Source organism: Delphinus delphis, chromosome X (genome assembly GCF_949987515.2).
Source record: "Delphinus delphis chromosome X, mDelDel1.2, whole genome shotgun sequence".
NCBI lineage: Eukaryota > Metazoa > Chordata > Mammalia > Artiodactyla > Delphinidae > Delphinus > Delphinus delphis.
This window is the reverse complement of record NC_082704.1, coordinates 106,035,329-106,054,000: the sequence shown is the minus strand read 5'-3', so window position 1 is coordinate 106,054,000 and position 18,672 is coordinate 106,035,329. Positions and strand designations below refer to the sequence as shown.

Genomic DNA, 18,672 nt, shown 5'->3' with positions numbered 1-18,672 from the left:
TTTGTTTCTGTGAGAGGGCTTTCTCTAGTTGTGGCAAGCGGGGGCCACTCTTCATCGCAGTGCGCAGGTCTCTCTCACTATGGCGGCCTCTCTTGTTGCAGAGCACAGGCTCCAGACGCACAGGCTCAGCTGTTGTTGCTCACGGGCCCAGTTGCTCCGCGCCATGTGGGATCCTCCCAGACCAGGGCTCGAACCCGTGTCCCCTGCATTAGCAGGCAGATTCTCAGCCACTGCGCCACCAGGGAAGCCCCATGGTGGTTTTAATTTGCATTTTCCAAAAGACTTGTGATGTTGAGCATCTTTTCATGTACCTTCTGGCCTTTTGTATATCTTATTTGGAGAAATGTCTACTCAGGTCCTTTGCCCATTTTTTAATTGGGTTATTTTTTGTTTGTTTTTTGCTATTGAGTTGTATGTGTTCTTTATATACTTTAGATATTAACCCCTTATCAGATATATGGTGTGCAAATATTTTTTTCCTGTTCTGTAGGTTGTCTTTTCGCTTTGTTGATGGTTTCTTTTGCTGTGCAGAGGTTTTTCAGTTTGATGTAGTCTCACCTGTTTATTTTTTATTTTGCTGCTTGTACTTTAGGTGTCATTAATTTCTACTTTATTTTTCCCTCTTGTCCATTTTTCTAGTTTTAATATTATGCTAAGACTGCCCTTTTATTGCCCAAGTTGTTTTCTTCATCTCCCTCTTCTCCTGTTAGTCACTCCCATTCCACAGCAAGAACTGTGGCCACAAGGGTGGTAGCACTCAAGAAAGGTCCCTCTTGCAGTTGCCCTTTCCGTTTCCTGCAAGCCCTCAACAAACAAAGCAAACAAAAACCAAACATAAAACAAACCTCATCCCCAGAGACTTGGGAGATCCAGAGATTAACACTCCCCAGGGCCACAATTCTCTATGCAGAGGTATGCTTCAGGGTTTATCAATCTCAGCACTGTTGACATTTTGAGCTGGATCATCCTTTGTTGGGAGGCTGTCCTGTGCACTGTAGGAGGCTTAGCAGCATCCCTGGCCTCTACCCACTAGATGCCACTGCCAACCACTCCCAGCCATAAGTCAAAAATGTGTCTAGACATTGTCAAAAGTCTCCTGTGGGGCATCCTCCCGCCTTGAGAAGTACCAATTTACATGAATAATTATTATTTTCTGATATCTCTCACCATCTAGATTTTTTTTTAAGACAAAACACAAGTCAAATTTATTGTTAGATTTGTCCACAGTCAGCAGTGGTGATCTTCTTGCTGGTCTTGCCATTCCTGAACCCAAAGCGCTGCATGGCTTCCACAATATTCATGCTCTCTTCCACCTTGCCAAAGACCACATGCTTGCCATCCAACCACTCAGTCTTGGCAGTGCAGATGAAAAACTGGGAACCGTTTGTGTTGGGGCCAGCATTTGCCATGGACAAGATGCCAGGACCCGTATGCTTCAGGAGGAAATTCTCATCAGCAAATTTCTCCCCATAGATGGACTTGCCACCAGTGCCATTATGGCATGTGAAGTCACCACCCTGGCACAGAAATCCCGGAATTATTCTGTGAAAGCAGGAACCTTTATAACCAAAGCCTTTCTCCCCAGTGCTCAGAGCATGAAAGTTTTCTGCTGTCTTTGAACTTTGTCTGCAAACAGCTCCAATCTGTTAACATAGCTTTATGGATTGGATGAGCAGTCACTTCTTGGTTTCCAGGCCCCTTACCTCGAAGGAGACACGGCCCAAGGGCTCACCATCGATGGCAATGTCAAAGAACACGGTAGGGGGCTTCCCTGGTGGCGCAGTGGTTGACAGTCCGCCTGCCGATGCAGGGGACACGGGTTCGTGCCCCGGTCCGGGAAGATCCCACATGCCGTGGAACGGCTGGGCCCGTGAGCCATGGCCGCTGAGCCTGCGCTCCGCAACGGGAGAGGCCACAGCAGTGAGAGGCCCATGTATCGCAAAAAAAAAAACAAAAAAACAAAGAACACGGTAGGGCCGACCATGGTTGGGCTGCGTGGGAGGTTCTGGGGTTACGGCGTCTGCAAATCAGCCACCATCTAGATTTTAAGATCTGTGGCCTTAAACCTAATACACAGTGATAGAAATCAGAATAGTCGATGCCTGGGAGGTGAAGTTTGCATGGGGTAGACTTACTAAGAAGGGGGCACAAGGGAACTTTCTGCAGTGACAGAAATGATCTATATCTTCATTGGGTGTGAGTTACAGAAGGTGTATACACTTGTCAAAACTCAAATTGTTGCACGATCTGTACAACGTACAATCTGTGCATCTCACTGTATGTAAATTACATGTCAAAAAAAATCCACACACACCTAAACCATGTTAAGTTTATGCCAAAATATGGGTGGGAACTGCAGGTCAAGGGTCATTCTTAGGAAGGAGTCAGCCATACACCTGACCATGGTAAGGATCTAGGTGGTACTGACCTGTGCAATGGAAACTCACAGGAAGAGCCTGGGTAAAAGATCCACAGGCAGACAAGCCTGACGCTGATGCACTACCCAGCATCTTGGGTGGTTCACTTTCTTTTCTGGCATCAAAGAGGGCTCCTCATAGTGAGAGACTACCCCATCCTGCCTTGACCAGACGTTATCACAAACGGGGATTTCTCAATGCCGAGTCCCTACTGGGTGGCTATCATAATTTGTTACAGCTCATATTGATTATACAGGGTAACCCATTCAATATCAGAATTTAAGAAGGAAAGTCTGTTAAAATGGGCAGAGATCACCCCAGGAAAGTGTGAGGGCAATAAAGGGGGCAAAGAATCTTCTTCTTCAACCTTTTGTCTACCCAAGGAAGAAAAAGAACATGAATCTGGAAGTTAGATCTCCTGAAGAAAGATTTAACCAACTGGGTCATAATCACTAAAGCTCTAGCTTTATCACCTTTTCTCCCACGGGTACTCCTGTTGGGTTGCCTTGTGAGACACGAACACAAAGGCTTTCTCTCTCCATGAGGGGTCCTGACCCATTATGGTACAACCAGAATGAAAATACCTCCTGGGAAGTGAGATCTCCCTGGACCTCTTCTGATGAGGGGCTGGAACCTCTAGACTGTGTGTACCCATGGCCTGAGCACTCACTGTCCCAAGTGACAGTCCTTGAGAATCCTTGTTTGCCAGGCTCACTCTCCACCCAGGGCAGATGGCTTGGCTCAGAAGCTGGGTACACATGCACCTTCCAAGAGCTGATTAAACATTCTCTACTATGGATTAGATGAGTTTGGCTTGCTAGATCAAAGTCAAGCCCACTCTGTTAAGAGCTGTATGTTCAATGAGTGCTAAGCTACAGCTACAGACTAACTAGATCCAAAGGCTGCATTGCTTTACATCCAGCCTATCCTCTGGAGTGTGCCCTTCAGTCACTAGATGCCCCTCCTGGAATTCAGCTAGGTGAGGGTCTTAAATTAAGGACCCAACGTATTGGCTTGTTTGAGGTTTTAAATATAGCTGTAAGAAACCCACAGTCATAGGGGAAACAGGTGAGTTGGTGACCCTGAGCTTTGCAAACCTCAGAGGGAGTGTCACCGAGTTCCCTGGCTCATGTGGTTAAAACACTCTTTCTTTCTGTCTGATTATATTCCCCAGCAAGATATCTTATATACTCTGCCTATCAAGGTACATTCTCCATCTTAGACCTTTGGACTCTCTTTGCTCTCAACTTTTGTTGAGTCCTCAGAGCGCTTAACTGTCAACGGAAACTGAGCACCAGGACTGGCAGTTGGTTGGATGGGGCCCTAACAAGAAGTGTTGTAAAGGAGTACGTCACCACTGTCTAAAAGGCTTTTGCTTCTTACTCTCTCCACTGCAGCTCATCAAGGACTGATGAGAACAAAACAAATCTGGCTAGGAAAGCAGGGTTATGTATGATATAACAATTGGAAGCAGTCAACTAGAATTTTATTTCAAAAACAAATATTTATTACATACCTATTCCACATCAGGTACCATGCTAAACAGGACACAACACTTAAGCAGACATAGTCCCTACCCTTACAGAGTTTCTAGGAAGCTTATGAGTTTACTCAAAAAAAACTCAGGTTACAATTATTTATTTATTTATTTATTTATTTATTTATTTATTTGCGGTACGCGGGCCTCTCACTGCTGTGGCCTCTCCCGTTGTGGAGCACAGGCTCTGGACGTGCAGGCTCAGTGGCCATGGCTCACGGGCCCAGCCGCTCTGCGGCATGTGGGATCTTCCCGGACCGGGGCACAAACCCGTGTCCCCTGCATTGGCAGGCGGACTCTCAACCACTGCGCCATCAGGGAAGCCCCAGGTTACAACTTTAAAAAAAAAATGTTTTTTAAGACTGAGGCATAAGATTGAGTTTAGCCTTCAGCTCTAGCAGCAAGGGCAGATTCTTGTACACAGTTAACTAAGATATGAATCGGGTGAGGTTACACTCAGATCATCATGGGTACCCAGAAGACTAAACTATCCTTGTTTTGCAAAAGAAGTGTACTGCTCAGAACTCTAGTTCCAGGACCACTTCCTGATTGTGTCCCAGTAAAACTGCTTCAAGGACAAATAAAACTCTCAAACTGAATAAGCCACCCTCAGAATTATTCAAGGATGCTCAGGAATGGTGGGGCTCAAAGCCCTGACAATTTGCTTTCTCTATCAACTTTATGGAAAACCCAGTATATAGTCTCTCTCATTATTAAGAAGGGTATGCTTTTGGGCTTCCCTGGTGGCACAGTGGTTAAGAATCCGCCTGCCAATGCAGGGGACATGGGTTTAAGCCCTGGCCCGGGAAGATCCCACATGCCACGGAGCAACTAAGCCCGTGCGCCACAACTACTGAGCCTGCGCTCTAGAGCCCGTGAGTCACAAATACTGAAGCCCGCGTGCCTAGAGCCTGTGCTCCACAACAAGAGAAGCCACTGCAATGAGAAGCCCGCGCACTGCAAGGAAGAGTAGCCCCCGCTCGCCACAACTAGAGAAAGCCTGTGTGCAGCAACAACCCAACACAGCCAAAAATAAATAAACAAAAAAAGGGTACACTTTTATTCCCCCACAATTACAGATCTATTATTTTATTAGACCTTCCACTAAAAATATATACCAGTTTCCTAACACATTTTAAATCAACTATAATTCAGTAAAATAAATTTAAAATAGATACATACATACACCAGTTTCCTTTCTGATAAAACGTAAGCTTCACTTTCCAGGACTGTGTAACATTAAAAAGTTTCAGAATCACCTGGGGAGTTTTTTAGAATCACAGATTCCATTGCCTTCCCCCAGAGTATCTGACTCAGTAAACCTAAGAGAGTCCCAAGAATCTATTCCCATAATCAGCCAAGTTTAGAAAACCACTATTCTAAAAGCAGATGCTTGGGGAACAGTTATTCAACTTAAGTTTGTATAAACACTCAATCGTACTTACTTTTAAAAACATTTGAAAGAATGAAATGAAAACTGTCCTAAACATAAAAAGACACAGTGACTGGTCAACCAGTCTAGAGAAGTTATGGGATTTATTTACATTCAAGAAAATCTTTCCCATCTTAAACACAACACAAACAATACCCTCCACCCCTAATCCCCTTTCTAACTACCACCCTATTCTTCTATCTCCCTCCACTGACAAAATTATTTTTAAAAAAAGACTGGTTAGCAGGCAGAATAATGGATATCCTTAGCAAGCTGGGGAGTGACTGGAAGGGCCCTGAAGGCTTCTCGAGTGCAAGATATACCAGTATGGTCAGTTTGCAAAAATTCCTTGTGATCTGTGCACCTTCCTGTATGTATGTTATATGTCAACACAAAGTTAGAAAGATAGATTCTGCCTGCTTTCTCTGCTTTATTCCCTCCTCCCCTCACTACTCAAGATATCTAAAAGTGGCCTTCCCAAAGCCACCAATGGCCTCCCAGTAACTAAACTCCAATGGACATCTGGCACCTCAGTTGTACCCTGAAACTGGTGACCACTCCACCATCTTCAAAGTCTCTCTTCCTTTGGTTTCCAAGTTTCTACTCTAGCTCCATTCTATAAGCTTTGTAGGGCACTCCTTCCATCTCTCTTTGGGCCTTCTCTTCCTCTGTCTGCCCATCTCTTCAAGGCTGACGAGTCAGAGTAGTACTTAACCAACCCTCTTCTCACTCCAGAGCAATTTCACTTAAATCTAACCCTTCGGGCTTCCCTGGTGGCGCAATGGTTGAGAGTCCGCCTGCCGATGCAGGGGACACGGGATCGTGCCCTGGTCCGGGAAGATCCCACATGCCGCGGAGCGGCTGGGCCCGTAAGCCATGGCCGCTGAGCCTGCGTGTCTGGAGTCTGTGCTCCGCAACGGGAGAGGCCACAACAGTAAGAGGGCCGCGTATCGCAAAAAAAAAGAAAAAAAAAAGAAAAAAAAAATCTAACTCTTCAACTCCCGCCCTATGCTATTGATACCCAAATCAGTATTCCCAGGCCTGGCCACTCCCTAAGGCTCAGGCTTGTGTGTCTAACTCCCCATGGACATCTTCACCAGGTTTTTCAATTGCTACCTCATAATGAATTCTCTTTCTCCAAAAACCTCTTTTTCTCTGGGTTTCCCTACCTCATTTAATAGCCTTACAAGCCACACAAAGGACATCAAAGCAACTCTTTAACGAAACAATGAAAATAGACTTCAAAGACAATAAGATGTGGTTGCTGCCTCCACAATCTAATAAAGCGGATAAACGAATAATTACACCACTTGTAATAAGTGCATTACCAGAAAAAGGACAGGAGTAACACAGAAAAAGGAATAATGTACCACGACTGGAAATTCTGGGAAACAACTGTAGACAGAAGCAGAATCAACAAAGTTTATGCGTTTCTGCCTGCCTTCCTCCCTTTCTTTTTTTTTTTTTTTTTCCCCATGTGGCGGAGCACAGGCTCTGGACACACAGGCTCAGCGGCCATGGCTCACAGGCCCAGCCACTCCGCGGCATGTGGGATCTTCCCAGACCGGGTCACGATCCTGCGTCCCCTGCATTGGCAGGCAGACTCTCAACCACTGCGCCACCAGGGAAGCCCCTTCCTTTCTGTTTTAAGCAAAGTCACCCAACAGATTGATGTAAAGACTCAGCGTCACTAGGAACAGCCTCTGTAAAGAGCAGTAACAAAAGAAACAAAGGTCTGGAACATGAGGATGATTTCTGACACACTACAATCTTTTCAGCTATACTCATCAGTAGCTACAATCTCTAGATGGAGCAAATATAGACAACCATAAACCATGACTGCTACATATCAACATTCTCAATCCACAAGTTCCCTTTTAATATCAAGATCAGATGAGGTGGGACTTCCCTGGTGGCACAATGGTTAAGAATCCACCTGCCAATGCAGGGGACACGGGTTCGAGCCCTGGTCTGGGAAGATCACACATGCTGTGGAGCAACTCAGTCCGCGAGCCACAACTACTGGGCCCACGTGCTACAACTACTGAAGCCCAAGCACCTAGAGCCCGTGCTCTGCAACAAGAGAAGCCACCGCAATGAGAAGCCCGCGCACCACAACGAAGAGTGGCCCCCACTCACCACAACTAGAGAAAGCCCGTGCGCAGCAACAAAGACCCGATGCAGCCAAAAATAAATGAATAAAATAAATTTTTTAATTATGAAAAAATAAAATAAGATATTCCTCTATTTACAGGAAATAAGACACAATTATGTATTTTTTCCCTAAATGTTACACTGCTTCTTTGATCTTCAATCAATCTTTTCTGCAAAAATTTCCATCTGAAAGCATTTTTCATTTAAAAACAAAATGCTTTTAATCTGATTCTTTTCAGTTGTTTAAGAGGTAAAAATCTGATAGGGATTGTTAAACGTCTATGAAAAGTGACAATACTTTTGAGATTATTCTTCTTCTAAAAAAAGAACATAAAACAAAAAATAATTATGTAAAAGAATTTAGGGTAAAACAAAATGATGAAAACAATCAACAATTTTGCCCACATCAGCCTGCATTGCTGTCCTTAGTAATGTGTCACAAACTGAATTAATAAAGAGAAACTAAATGAGTCCATAATCTCCAAAGATCAAAAGAATATGCCTCCCCCCAGAGTGAGCATTCAGTACAGTTCCTACATTTTATACAGCAATCCTTTCTAATCTGTAGGGCCATACACCAAACTGGTAACAGAGGCTTTCTCTGAGAAGAGAATTAGAGGGAAGCAGATGATGGGAACCATATAATTATCATAACTGTACTGTTTGACTTTTTACAAGTTATTTCAGCATTACTTATACAATTTTTAAAATAGGTATTTTCTTACCTCATACCCCTCAGGATGGCCACTATCAAAAATACAGAAAATAACAAGTGTTGGAGAAGATACAGAGAAACTGGAACCCTTGTGCACTGTTGGTGGGATTATAAAATGGTGCAATCACTAAGGAAAACAATATGGAGGTTCTGTAAAAAATTAAAAATAGAATTACCATATGATTCAGCAACTCCCCTTTTGGGTATACATCCAAAAGAATTGAAAGCAGGGTCTCAGGGATGTATCTGCACACCCATGTTCATAGCAGCATTATTCACAACAGCCAAAAGGTGAAAAGTCACCCAAGTGTCCATGGACAGATGCATGGATAAATAAAATGTATATACATACAATGAAATATTATATAGAACCTCGAGGATATTATGTTAAGAGAAATAAGTCAGCTCACAAAAGACAAATACTGTATGATTTCATCTATATGAAGTGTCTAAAGTAGTCAAATTCATAGAAACAGAAAGCAGACTGGTGGTTACCAGAAGCTGTGGGGGAGGAGAAAATGGGGAGGAGAAAATGGGAGTTTTTGTTTAATAGGTACAGAGTTTCAGTTTGGCAACATGAAAAAGTTCTGGATATCTTTTCCACAACAATGTGAATATATGTAACACAACTGAACTGTACACTTAAAAATGGTTAAGACGGTAAATTTTATGTTATGTGGGTTTTATCAGCATAATTTAAAACTAGGGAACTTAAAAAAAAAATGCAACCAGAAAAAAAAAATAAACAGTATGCCTCCTCCTCCTCAAAAATAAGTATTTTCTCTCCAAAGCAGTAACCTTGATGGATCATACCAGAACCCACTGTAACTATTTATACAACAAATTAATAAAGGAAATTTACTTTTAATATGTGATCATACAGCTTCCATTTCTAAATGCCTTCACATCAAATTTTAAGCCTGTAAGAAAATCAGTCTCAATATATTCAAAATAAAAGCAGATTAGAAAATGAAATAAATTAAATTGTTTTAAAAAGAGGGGGGAGGATTTGAGAGGTTTTTGAAAATGTTAAACTGAGGAGGTCTATTTAAGTATGCCCAGAAATGAGTCTGAAAACGATGTTAACAATGGTTATCTACAGGTGGTAGGATTAAGGGTGATTCTTCAGTATTAACTGAATTTCCTGAAGTTTTTGCAATGAATATTAATTTGCTTTGTAACATGCAAGAAACAAAAATAGCTGGCTCCTGAGGATATTCTAAAGAATCTGTCAGAGAGTATGATGATAACTCCAAATGAAAAAGGACAAAATGTTCTGATCAGGGATGATATTTCTGGAACAAATATATTGATCAGTGATGGCGTGTTTGGAAGAGATGTATTGACAAGATAATTAAATCTGTCCTCTCAATAACGACTGTTTTGACAGGCACTCATTTGGATGTATAAATCTGGGAGCACTTACACTTCAACAACAACAAGACAAACCACAATCATTTTAATCTGTTTCATAGTGAATGGATTATGAAGCCAATATTTTAAGAGTTCAGACTTCAACCAACAAAAAGAAAAACTGTCTTCCAACTATGACAAACATAGAACTATCTTATGATAAACTTTCAATTCTGTAATTCTGTACTGTGGTAACTGATATTTCCTAGTTCTTCCTCATCCACTATAAACACACTGTGGTCTAAAGAGATAAGTGAAGAAAAAAAACCAAGGCTGTTTTCAAGATTAACATTATCTTTTTTTTTTTTTTAAGAGAAAACCAGCTTCTATTTTATCTTTGGAGGGCAGAATTCACCCAAAATTAGGTCAACAAAGCAAAGCAAGTATGTTTCATTTGCAATTGTTTTACCTTTAAAAATAATCATTGGATTTTGTTAAATTCATGCAAAAAAATAATAAACTTGTCTGATAAACAGGAAGGAAATGTCAGAGCCAAAGAGTGAGATAATTGTTCGTTCAGGCAGGTTTTGAGTCATCTGGTTGGGCTGTACTGGTTTCACAGTCTTGGAACACAGATGACACATAATTTACCATGTTGCAAATTTATTTTGAACTTCCTCATTCAGACAGAAACTTAACAGTGCTTACCTAAAACTCCAAAAAATATATATATTTCTTTTCTCTTTTGGAATGGCATCCCAAGATCCATTCAATCTTTAATGAGTTAAGGAAATATAGGCAGGAAAAAAAGTCACAGAGGAACATTTACTTCAAGATTTGCCTTTCAAATGCTTCTACATTTTCAAACAACTAAAAAAAATTCCATTTCCTAAGAGGAAGAGGTATTCTGTCAAAGTAAAGTCTATCTAGACCCAAGTTTCGTTTCCTAATAGACCGCTGTGTGCACAGAGAATGCCGAACTCACTGACAACAAACTGCCTTCAACCTCATCTCAGTTATTCACAGGCTTTTCCTTCTTTAAGGAAAAGGAAACTACAACATTCTTTTGGAAAAAAAATCATGGGCAAGGCTCGATTCAGCTGATGACAATCTGGATTCATAATGAAAATCTCTGTGAAAATAAGGAGCAAAAACAAAAGAAGTCAATATTTGGACTAAACACAGCAATTTTTAACAGTGCTCCCGAAAGATGTGACTCCACACACAGGCTCAGTCAATATTTGCCAAGTGAGGTAAGTCATCAACAAACGATTTAGGAAACTTGTTGGAGTCCCTGTATCACTTGGTTCTTACTCACTCACCAGTTTAACCCATGTCATAATACGACACACGAAGCAGCACCTCTAATGGGAGAGGAGATTCATTTCAGCAAGCACAAAGAAAAGCAGGCTGTTATTTCACAAGGACTGACGTCTATGGAATGGGGGAAAAAACAAAAATGAACCTTTATTATTTTCATATATCCTATTTAAAAAGACTGTTCAAAGGAATGAATAGGAACATCTGAAAAAAAGAAACCACTGGGTATTGCTCCCAACTAAAGCAATGAACATGCACTTGTGAACCTATCTCTAGCTCCCACAGAGGGCTCCTCATCCTCACCCAAGCAAACAAAGACGTCCTTAAGTTGGAGCCAGTGTGGGCTTTGAACAAAACACGCTGCATTGCTTCAAAGACTTAGAAAGAAGTAGGAAGACAAAGCGTGACTGTATTTAAAGTGCCTTTAAAACAATATTCATTCAAAATACAACTTACTGTCTATAATGGCATTATCATGAAAATATAGCTTAATATTCAAAGTTATAGGCTCTCGGCATAATGAAAACTCTACAACCCTTGCTCTAAATTCTTCCTTCTACAAGTTTTAGTGTACAATGAACACAAGTTTTAAAACCCACTAAATTAAGAAACTGGCACTGTTCCAGTTTTCTAATAAAACTGGCATAAGGCCATGCAAAAATCAGGAAAAACTCAGCAAAAGTGAAAAACAAATAGCTTCCAAATTCTAAAATATACCTCTAGACTGAGTTTTTTTTTCCCCTGAAAATATCCACATAAAGTTTCATGCTGTATGCACTAACCATAAATTTCCGCTTCAGCATTACTGGGGAAAATTAACTGATACAAACTATAATTCCTCAAGGAGAATTCCCTCGGAGATGTTTTAACTGTAAGGGCAAAAAATCTTTATTATCTTTCAAAATATATGACATTTAAAATAATATTCAAGTAAAATAAACTTACAGTACTTTTCCAATTTGCAGATGATTTTCCTTTTCCAGTTATCAGTGTAATTCTCCCCTTAGTTTGTACTAGTAACATACTATTCACGATAAGAAAATTAATTTCAGGACTTCCCTGATGGCATGGTGGTTAAGAATCTGCCTGCCAATGCAGGGGACATGGGTTCGAGCCCTGGTCTGGGAAGATCCCACGTGTCGTGGAGCAACTAAGCCCGTGCACCACAACTACTGAAGCCCACACTCTAAAGCCCACAAGTCACAACTACTGAGCCCACGTGCCACAACTACTGAAGCCCGCGTGCTCTAGAGCCCGTGGGCCGCAACTACTGAAGCCCGTGCGCTCTAGGGCCTGCATGCCACAACTACCGAGCCCGTGTGCTGCAACTACTGAAGCCTGCACGCCTAGAGTCCGTGCTCCGCCACAAGAAGCCATCAAGCCACTGCAATGAGAAGCCCGCGCACCGCAACGAAGAGCAGCCCCCGCTCGACGCAACTAGAGAAAGCCTGTGCTCACCAAGGAAGACCCAACGCAGCCAAAAAAAAAAAAAAGAAAATTTAATTCAGAAAGATAGGCAATAAAGGCATTACATCAAGACCAAAGAGCCACAATAGGTAATAATGCCTTATAGCCAAGGATACGGTCACCTCAGGCTCCTATGAGCAGTGAGCTCTGAACGAAGCTCACATTTCCGTCCTTCAGGAAGGAAGTGATGCCGACCAGCTTTCACTAGGCCATCTTTTGGCCCTTGAAGCATCTGATGATTCCTCCATCTCCAGCCCACATCTCTCTCAGGAAAACTACTCACTCCTGGATTCCATGTCAACTGATTACCACCTCTTAATGTCCACAGATACTTCTCCAAGTCCAACCTATTCAAAAGCAAGTATCACCTCCCCCAAACCGAACTCAGCCTTCTTCCACTTTCCCATCTCAATCAACAGTTCTAAGAGCCACTCAACTTTCCAAGCCAAAAGCCTGGGCAGCATCCTTAAATTCTCCTTCTCCCAACTCTGCCACATCCAATGAACTACCAAGATTTGACACTAAAAAATACTTTTGGAAAGTCCCAAGACTGTGCACCACCATAACACTACCATAGCAGCCTCCTACAAGACGCCAACTAAAAGTTATTAATAGCTCACATTTACAGAGAACTTACTTTGTACCAAACACTGTGCTAAACTTTGGGTCTGAGTTAATTTAATCCACGCAACAATTTAAGGTTGGTACTAGTCTTTTTTTTTTTTTTACATCTTTATTGGAGTATAATTGCTTTACAATGGTGTGTTAGTTTCTGCTTTATAACAAAGTGAATCAGTTATACATATACATATGTTCCCATATCTCTTCCCTCTTGCATCTCCCTCCCTCCCACCCTCCCTATCCCACCCCTCCAGGCGGTGATCTCCCTGTGCTATGTGGCTGCTTCCGGTACTAGTCTTATCCTTGTTTTATAGATGAGGACACAGCTACAGAGTGGCTACAGAGACACTTTAGTGTCTCACCCTAGGTAACACAGTTTTAACTTGGCACTGAACTCTCACTTCTGTGTCCTTGCATGAGCTTTTCTGCTCTGCTTGGAAGGCCCTTTCAACCATGTCTGCTCAGCTTCAAAGGCATGTTCTCCTCTATCAAGTCTCCTGATGCCCCCTGCTGGTGCTTGTTCCTCTAAGTCAGTAGTTCTCAAGGTTGGCTACATGCCCTATATGCCCTATAAACTAGATGCCTAAATCTCAACCCCAGAGATTCTGATAGCACTGGTCTGGGTGCAGTCTGGGCACAGGGACATATAAAAGCAACCCAGGTGGGTCTAATATGCAGGCAAGGTTCAGACCTACTGCTCTACATTTCCCCAACCCTTTTACATCAGAGCACTTATCCCACTGCATCTGAATGAACTGTTCCTGTCTGTGCCACTAATTACATTGTGAGCTCCTGAAACCCAAGTTTCACAGTCATCTGGGGGGCTTTCTCAAAACTAGAGATTCCTGGACCTCACTTAAAAACTAAATCCGACCCATGGTCAGAGCCTTGGAAAGTGTCTCACAAATAATTCTGATATGTGGCCAAATTGGGGGACTCTCTCCTAGGTAAAAAATGGGTCTTTTCATTTATACCTGCCAAGGTACCGCAAAGTGCCCAGCCCATAGATGAACTGTGATAAACATTTGTGCAACAAATGAAATCTAGTAACATGAATCTGAAGACTGGGTGTATGTAGTCAGTATTCAAGCTTCTTGCAGCAGCACCTGGAAAAGCTGCTTCCTGCAATAGAATGCAAACACTGGGCAGCTTTTCAAATGTGTTTTGTGATCCACCAGTGCCCCCTACTGACTTGAAGATGGACAGCTAAATCAAAACAATGGTTAAAACAAATATTTTAATTGTATATGCATATTACTAGCCACACAAACTGTACTTTTTCCACCAACACCTATACTATTAACTCTTCTGCCCTCCAGTCCTAGTTGACCCAAGCTGATCAAGCCCTACCATGTGCTCAGCCCCACTCCCGGGCTACGATCATGAAAGACGGCCAGTAGCAGTTCTCAGCAGCGCCCTCAAAGCCTCTCACTTATCTTTTTTGTTCTTTGGTCAATGCCTCTTCCAAATCCCACCACACTCATAAAATCTCTCACCTGGAAAACACAAGAAACCATTCATCTACCAGTTTGCCTCAGTTCTTACTATTCATATTACTATGACAGGAGACGAGCAGCATCTACATCACCCAGGAGCTTGTTAGAAAATGAGGACTCTGAGGCCCCCACCCAGACCTCCTGGATCAGAATCTGCATTTTAACAAGAGTCGCATGCACATGAAAGCTTGAGAAGCACTGGTCCTCACCTACTAGACCTGACACCGCCATTTTATGACAAATAATTTTCTAAGTAACTCTTGCTATCTTGAAGTAAAATTCATCACCCACCTACATACATAAGTCCAAAAAAAAAAAGAGACCCATATATTAATTTGACGGTAACACAATGGAGAACAAAAAGGAGAGACTTATAAGCGTTATATTTCAGCATATGAATGTTCAACACAACTAAATTAAAGATGTGAAGAACGAACCAAGTTTCTAAAACACGCTCGAGGCAGGTGATACCATCCAGATGAGAACCACTGGTCTACAATTACTGCCATCCTTCGCTCCCTTCCATCTCACAGGTGGAAGGGACTATCTCTCCTCCTTTTCAAAGCTAAGGAATTCTCTTTTATAAAAGTTCCCTCCCTACATTCCTCCCGAGGCCATAAACATTGCCAAATCTTGAATACTGGAACAACCACAAAACAACTCTAGAATCTTGACCAAACATGTCCCTCTAGTTACTATATTCTCCCTCCTTCCCTTGACAGTCAAGCTTATAAATCCCATTTACTCATATTTCAGCTACCAACCCATATTAATCTAGCTTTCACTTCCATCAGTAAACCTACATGTATAAACATTGTGAAAGCCTTCCAACCAAATTGCCCAAAACAGTGAACACTTCTCCAAACCCATCTAACTCATCTTTCTGTAATAGACATTGTCGTTGCACATCTAGTCTCCATGCCCCCACTGTGTTCATGGATTCATTTCTCTCCCAGGTGATTAATGTAGTGATCCCATTCTGAGCTGATTCTGTTTAGTCTAAGCCAATCAGGGCATGGCATTCCCCTGGCACTGGCTATTGGGTCAGGGGCGCTGGTCCAATCAGACTGAAGAGTGTAATCCAAGTCTGGGAATTTTGTCCTCTCTCTTTCTCTTGCTCTAGTGGATGGGAAAGCATGTGTTACTAGCCGTCATCTTGCAACCATAAGGGGAACCAATCTTACTTCGGAAAGCCAAGAAAAGAGATGGGGACCTTGAGGACATCGTTGACCCACCAGAGTCCACCCTTCCTCTGGACTTTGTGAGATAATTTTCCTTACTATTTAAGCAACTGGGTTTCCCCAACTGGAAGCACCCTAACAAAGCCTGTCCTTGAAACTTTCCTCCCTTAATTTTCTAAACATCACTCTTGTGCTCCTACTTCTACTTATCAAAAGTTGCTTCTCGAAAATCTCTGGCCTCCCCTCTTCCTCTTCCTCATCCTTACATTTTGGTATCCACCAAGGTCTGTCGTGAGTTTTTCTACTCAAAGCACATATCTCAACAATTTCAGCTCCCTTTAGCTTTCCCTTGATACAGCACAGCTGAGCTACTGGCACTTCCTCAATGGAGTACCACTGCTGCTGTTCCCCAGCTCATCCACCTGAAGAACTCCTGTCTCTCAAAACTTGTCTCCCCTGAAGTCCCCAGGGGTTCCTTGCCTTTTTTGTGCCATAGACCTCTTTGGCAGTCTGGTGAGCCCTATGGACCCCTTCTCAAAATAATGCTTCTAATTGCATAAATGCCAATTATAGTGCAATATAATTGTTTTTAAGACCCAAAATCTGATACAGTAATATGTGCTTCTTTATTAGCTCATTAATACTAAAAAGACCTAGTAGTGAGTCATAACTACTATAACTTTGATGTAGTGATGAGCATAAATGATATTTGGAGATCTGCAACAACCGTAATGTGACATGAAAATGTCTGTGACATGCACTGGTCCTGTTAACTTCGACTGGTGACAGGTACTGCTAATACTACTGTAGTTTGTTGCTGTAGTAGCTTATTAAATGAATTGCTCCCAATCAACCACATGTCCTCACATCCATGCTCTGTGTAGTCCCCCACCACATTGATTCTAGGCTTGGTCATACGACTCATTATGACACCAACAAATGTGGTGCAAGCAGGTGTTTAGCATCAGGACTAGCCTTCTTGGAACCCAGTAACCATGTTAGGAAGCCCAAGATGGCCACACTGAGGGGCCCTAGACCCACCGATATGGTATTAAGTCCACCTCATAGTCTAGCACCAGCTGAATTCAGCCACTGGGAGATGCCAGCAGAACTGCCCAGCCAACCTATAGATGGTGAGAAATAATAAATCATTGTTGTTTTAAGGTCGTTATCTGGAAATAGATAACAAACAGTTACCTACATTCATAACTGAAGGAAATGCTAAACTGCAGTGAAAGATTAGTGAAAAAGAGCATTTTCCCCCTCAGAGTTCAGGGACCTCCTGAATGCTATTCACGGACCCTCTGAAGGGCCAATAACCACAAACCCCTGGTAAGACAGATTCCTGCTCTTTTTACTACCACAGTACGTTGATAACCATATAAACTGATCACAGCATATCCTTTGCTGTTCCAACCTTAAAGCTGCGCCAAGCTCCTAGCACATAATAGATGTTCAACAAAAATTTATCAAATGAACCAAGTTTCTTACGGGATCTGTTGTCCTAACTAAACGGTGAGCTGCCTGAAAACAAAATAAAAGCAAATACTTGGATGTCACTTCTATGTGCCAGGACCTCTTCCAAGTGCTTAACACATACTAACTTATTCCTTATAACAACCCTAAGAGGTAGATGTTATTTCCCCAACTTCACCAATGGGAAAACAGGCTCAGAGAGGTTAAGTGACTTGTCCAAGGTGACACAGCTAGAAAGTGGCAATGCCAGGATTGGATGGCCAAATCCATGTTCTGATTTTATTGTCTGTCCTAATGCACCCAAAGCACATTGCAGAAGCTCAATAAGACTTTTAAATGAGTAGTGCAATTCTGAGATTTCATTAGCAATATTTTATGGGTGCACTGCTTCTTCAAGACTCGATTTGTAGACTCCTTTCTAGTAGCCTGTGATTTGTTTTTCATGATAGAAAATATCATTTACTTTTTTTAAAACTAGGAGAATAACACCTTCATGTGTACAGATTTTCCAAACAGTCTTCCCTGTAAAAGTGTATTTCTTTCAAAGGACACGAGTTCATAGAATGTAAAGAAGGGAGCTGACCTATCCATACTATATACTGTTCACTGGAAATGGCAGAGAAGTTCCAACTTCTCCCTCTCACCCAGCCATTCCCATGCCAGCCTCCCCGACCTCCTGCAGCAGCTTCTCTGAAGGTGACCCTCCCCCATTCATACACCAGGTTCTGAAACCTGACCTTGTCAGGCAACCAGAAGCGAACCCCGCAGTGCCCTGAGGTGGCCTAACCCTACTCACGAACCCAAGAGGGCACCAAACGGAGGGTGGATACTTTGTACTTTAATTTTTTAAGTGTTTTATTCACGAAAGCACAACCCAAAGGGCCCCACCCACCCACCCCCGGGTCTCACGCCTCAGTCCGGCAGCGCCTCGCTCCAAGCGGACCGCTGAATGAACTGCGGGGCCGGGACGCAGCCGGCCGGAGGCGGGAAAAACCTCGGGGCGAGCCGGGCCTGGTCCCCGGAGAGGCCCACTAGAGCGCGGCGGGGGGGGGGGGGTCCGGGAGGCCGGGAAGGGGCGGTGACAGCTGTGACCCGGCTCCACTCTCTCACCTTGAACATGTCTCTGGCAGCGGCGTCTCCGGCGGGGGTCACCCGGCCTTGACCCCGCCCACTACAGAGAGGTGGCTACGGCGGCCGGCTAGGGCCCGATTCCTCCGACGCAAACGGGCCGCGGTGCGGGTGACGACCGTACAGCCAATTCGATCCGGCCAAGGCTTAGCTAGGAAGCCTCGGCTGGAAACCGCGACGTTGAGCTGCAGCACGTCGCGCCTCGAGCGGCGAGCGAACGCAAGCCCCGCCTCTCAGAGGCTCCACCCCTGCGCCGGCGGTTGCTAGGCGGCGGGAAAGCGCCACCTCAGTGTGGGCGGCACGCGGGGGTGAAAGGAGGGAGGTCCCGGCCCCGCGCCCCGCTGGGAATCGGCCTTCGCCGTTGCGATTGGGCGC

At 43.2% G+C, this 18,672-nt stretch overlaps 1 protein-coding gene and 1 pseudogene across 2 annotated transcripts in view; both read right to left on the bottom strand.

The window, feature by feature from the left end:
* The window catches only part of APOO (apolipoprotein O), a 58,088-nt gene extending 39,560 nt beyond the window's left edge, over positions 1 to 18,528 (bottom strand). For both annotated transcript variants that reach the window (XM_060003125.1, XM_060003126.1), the window contains exon 1: positions 18,280 to 18,528. In XM_060003125.1, the coding sequence (XP_059859108.1) occupies positions 18,280 to 18,288 (9 nt within the window). In that variant the 5' untranslated portion in view covers positions 18,289 to 18,528. The remainder of the gene's footprint in view (positions 1 to 18,279) is intronic.
* Positions 1,212 to 16,618, bottom strand: LOC132418690 (peptidyl-prolyl cis-trans isomerase A-like; annotated as a pseudogene).
* Positions 18,529 to 18,672: the final 144 nt, after the last annotated feature.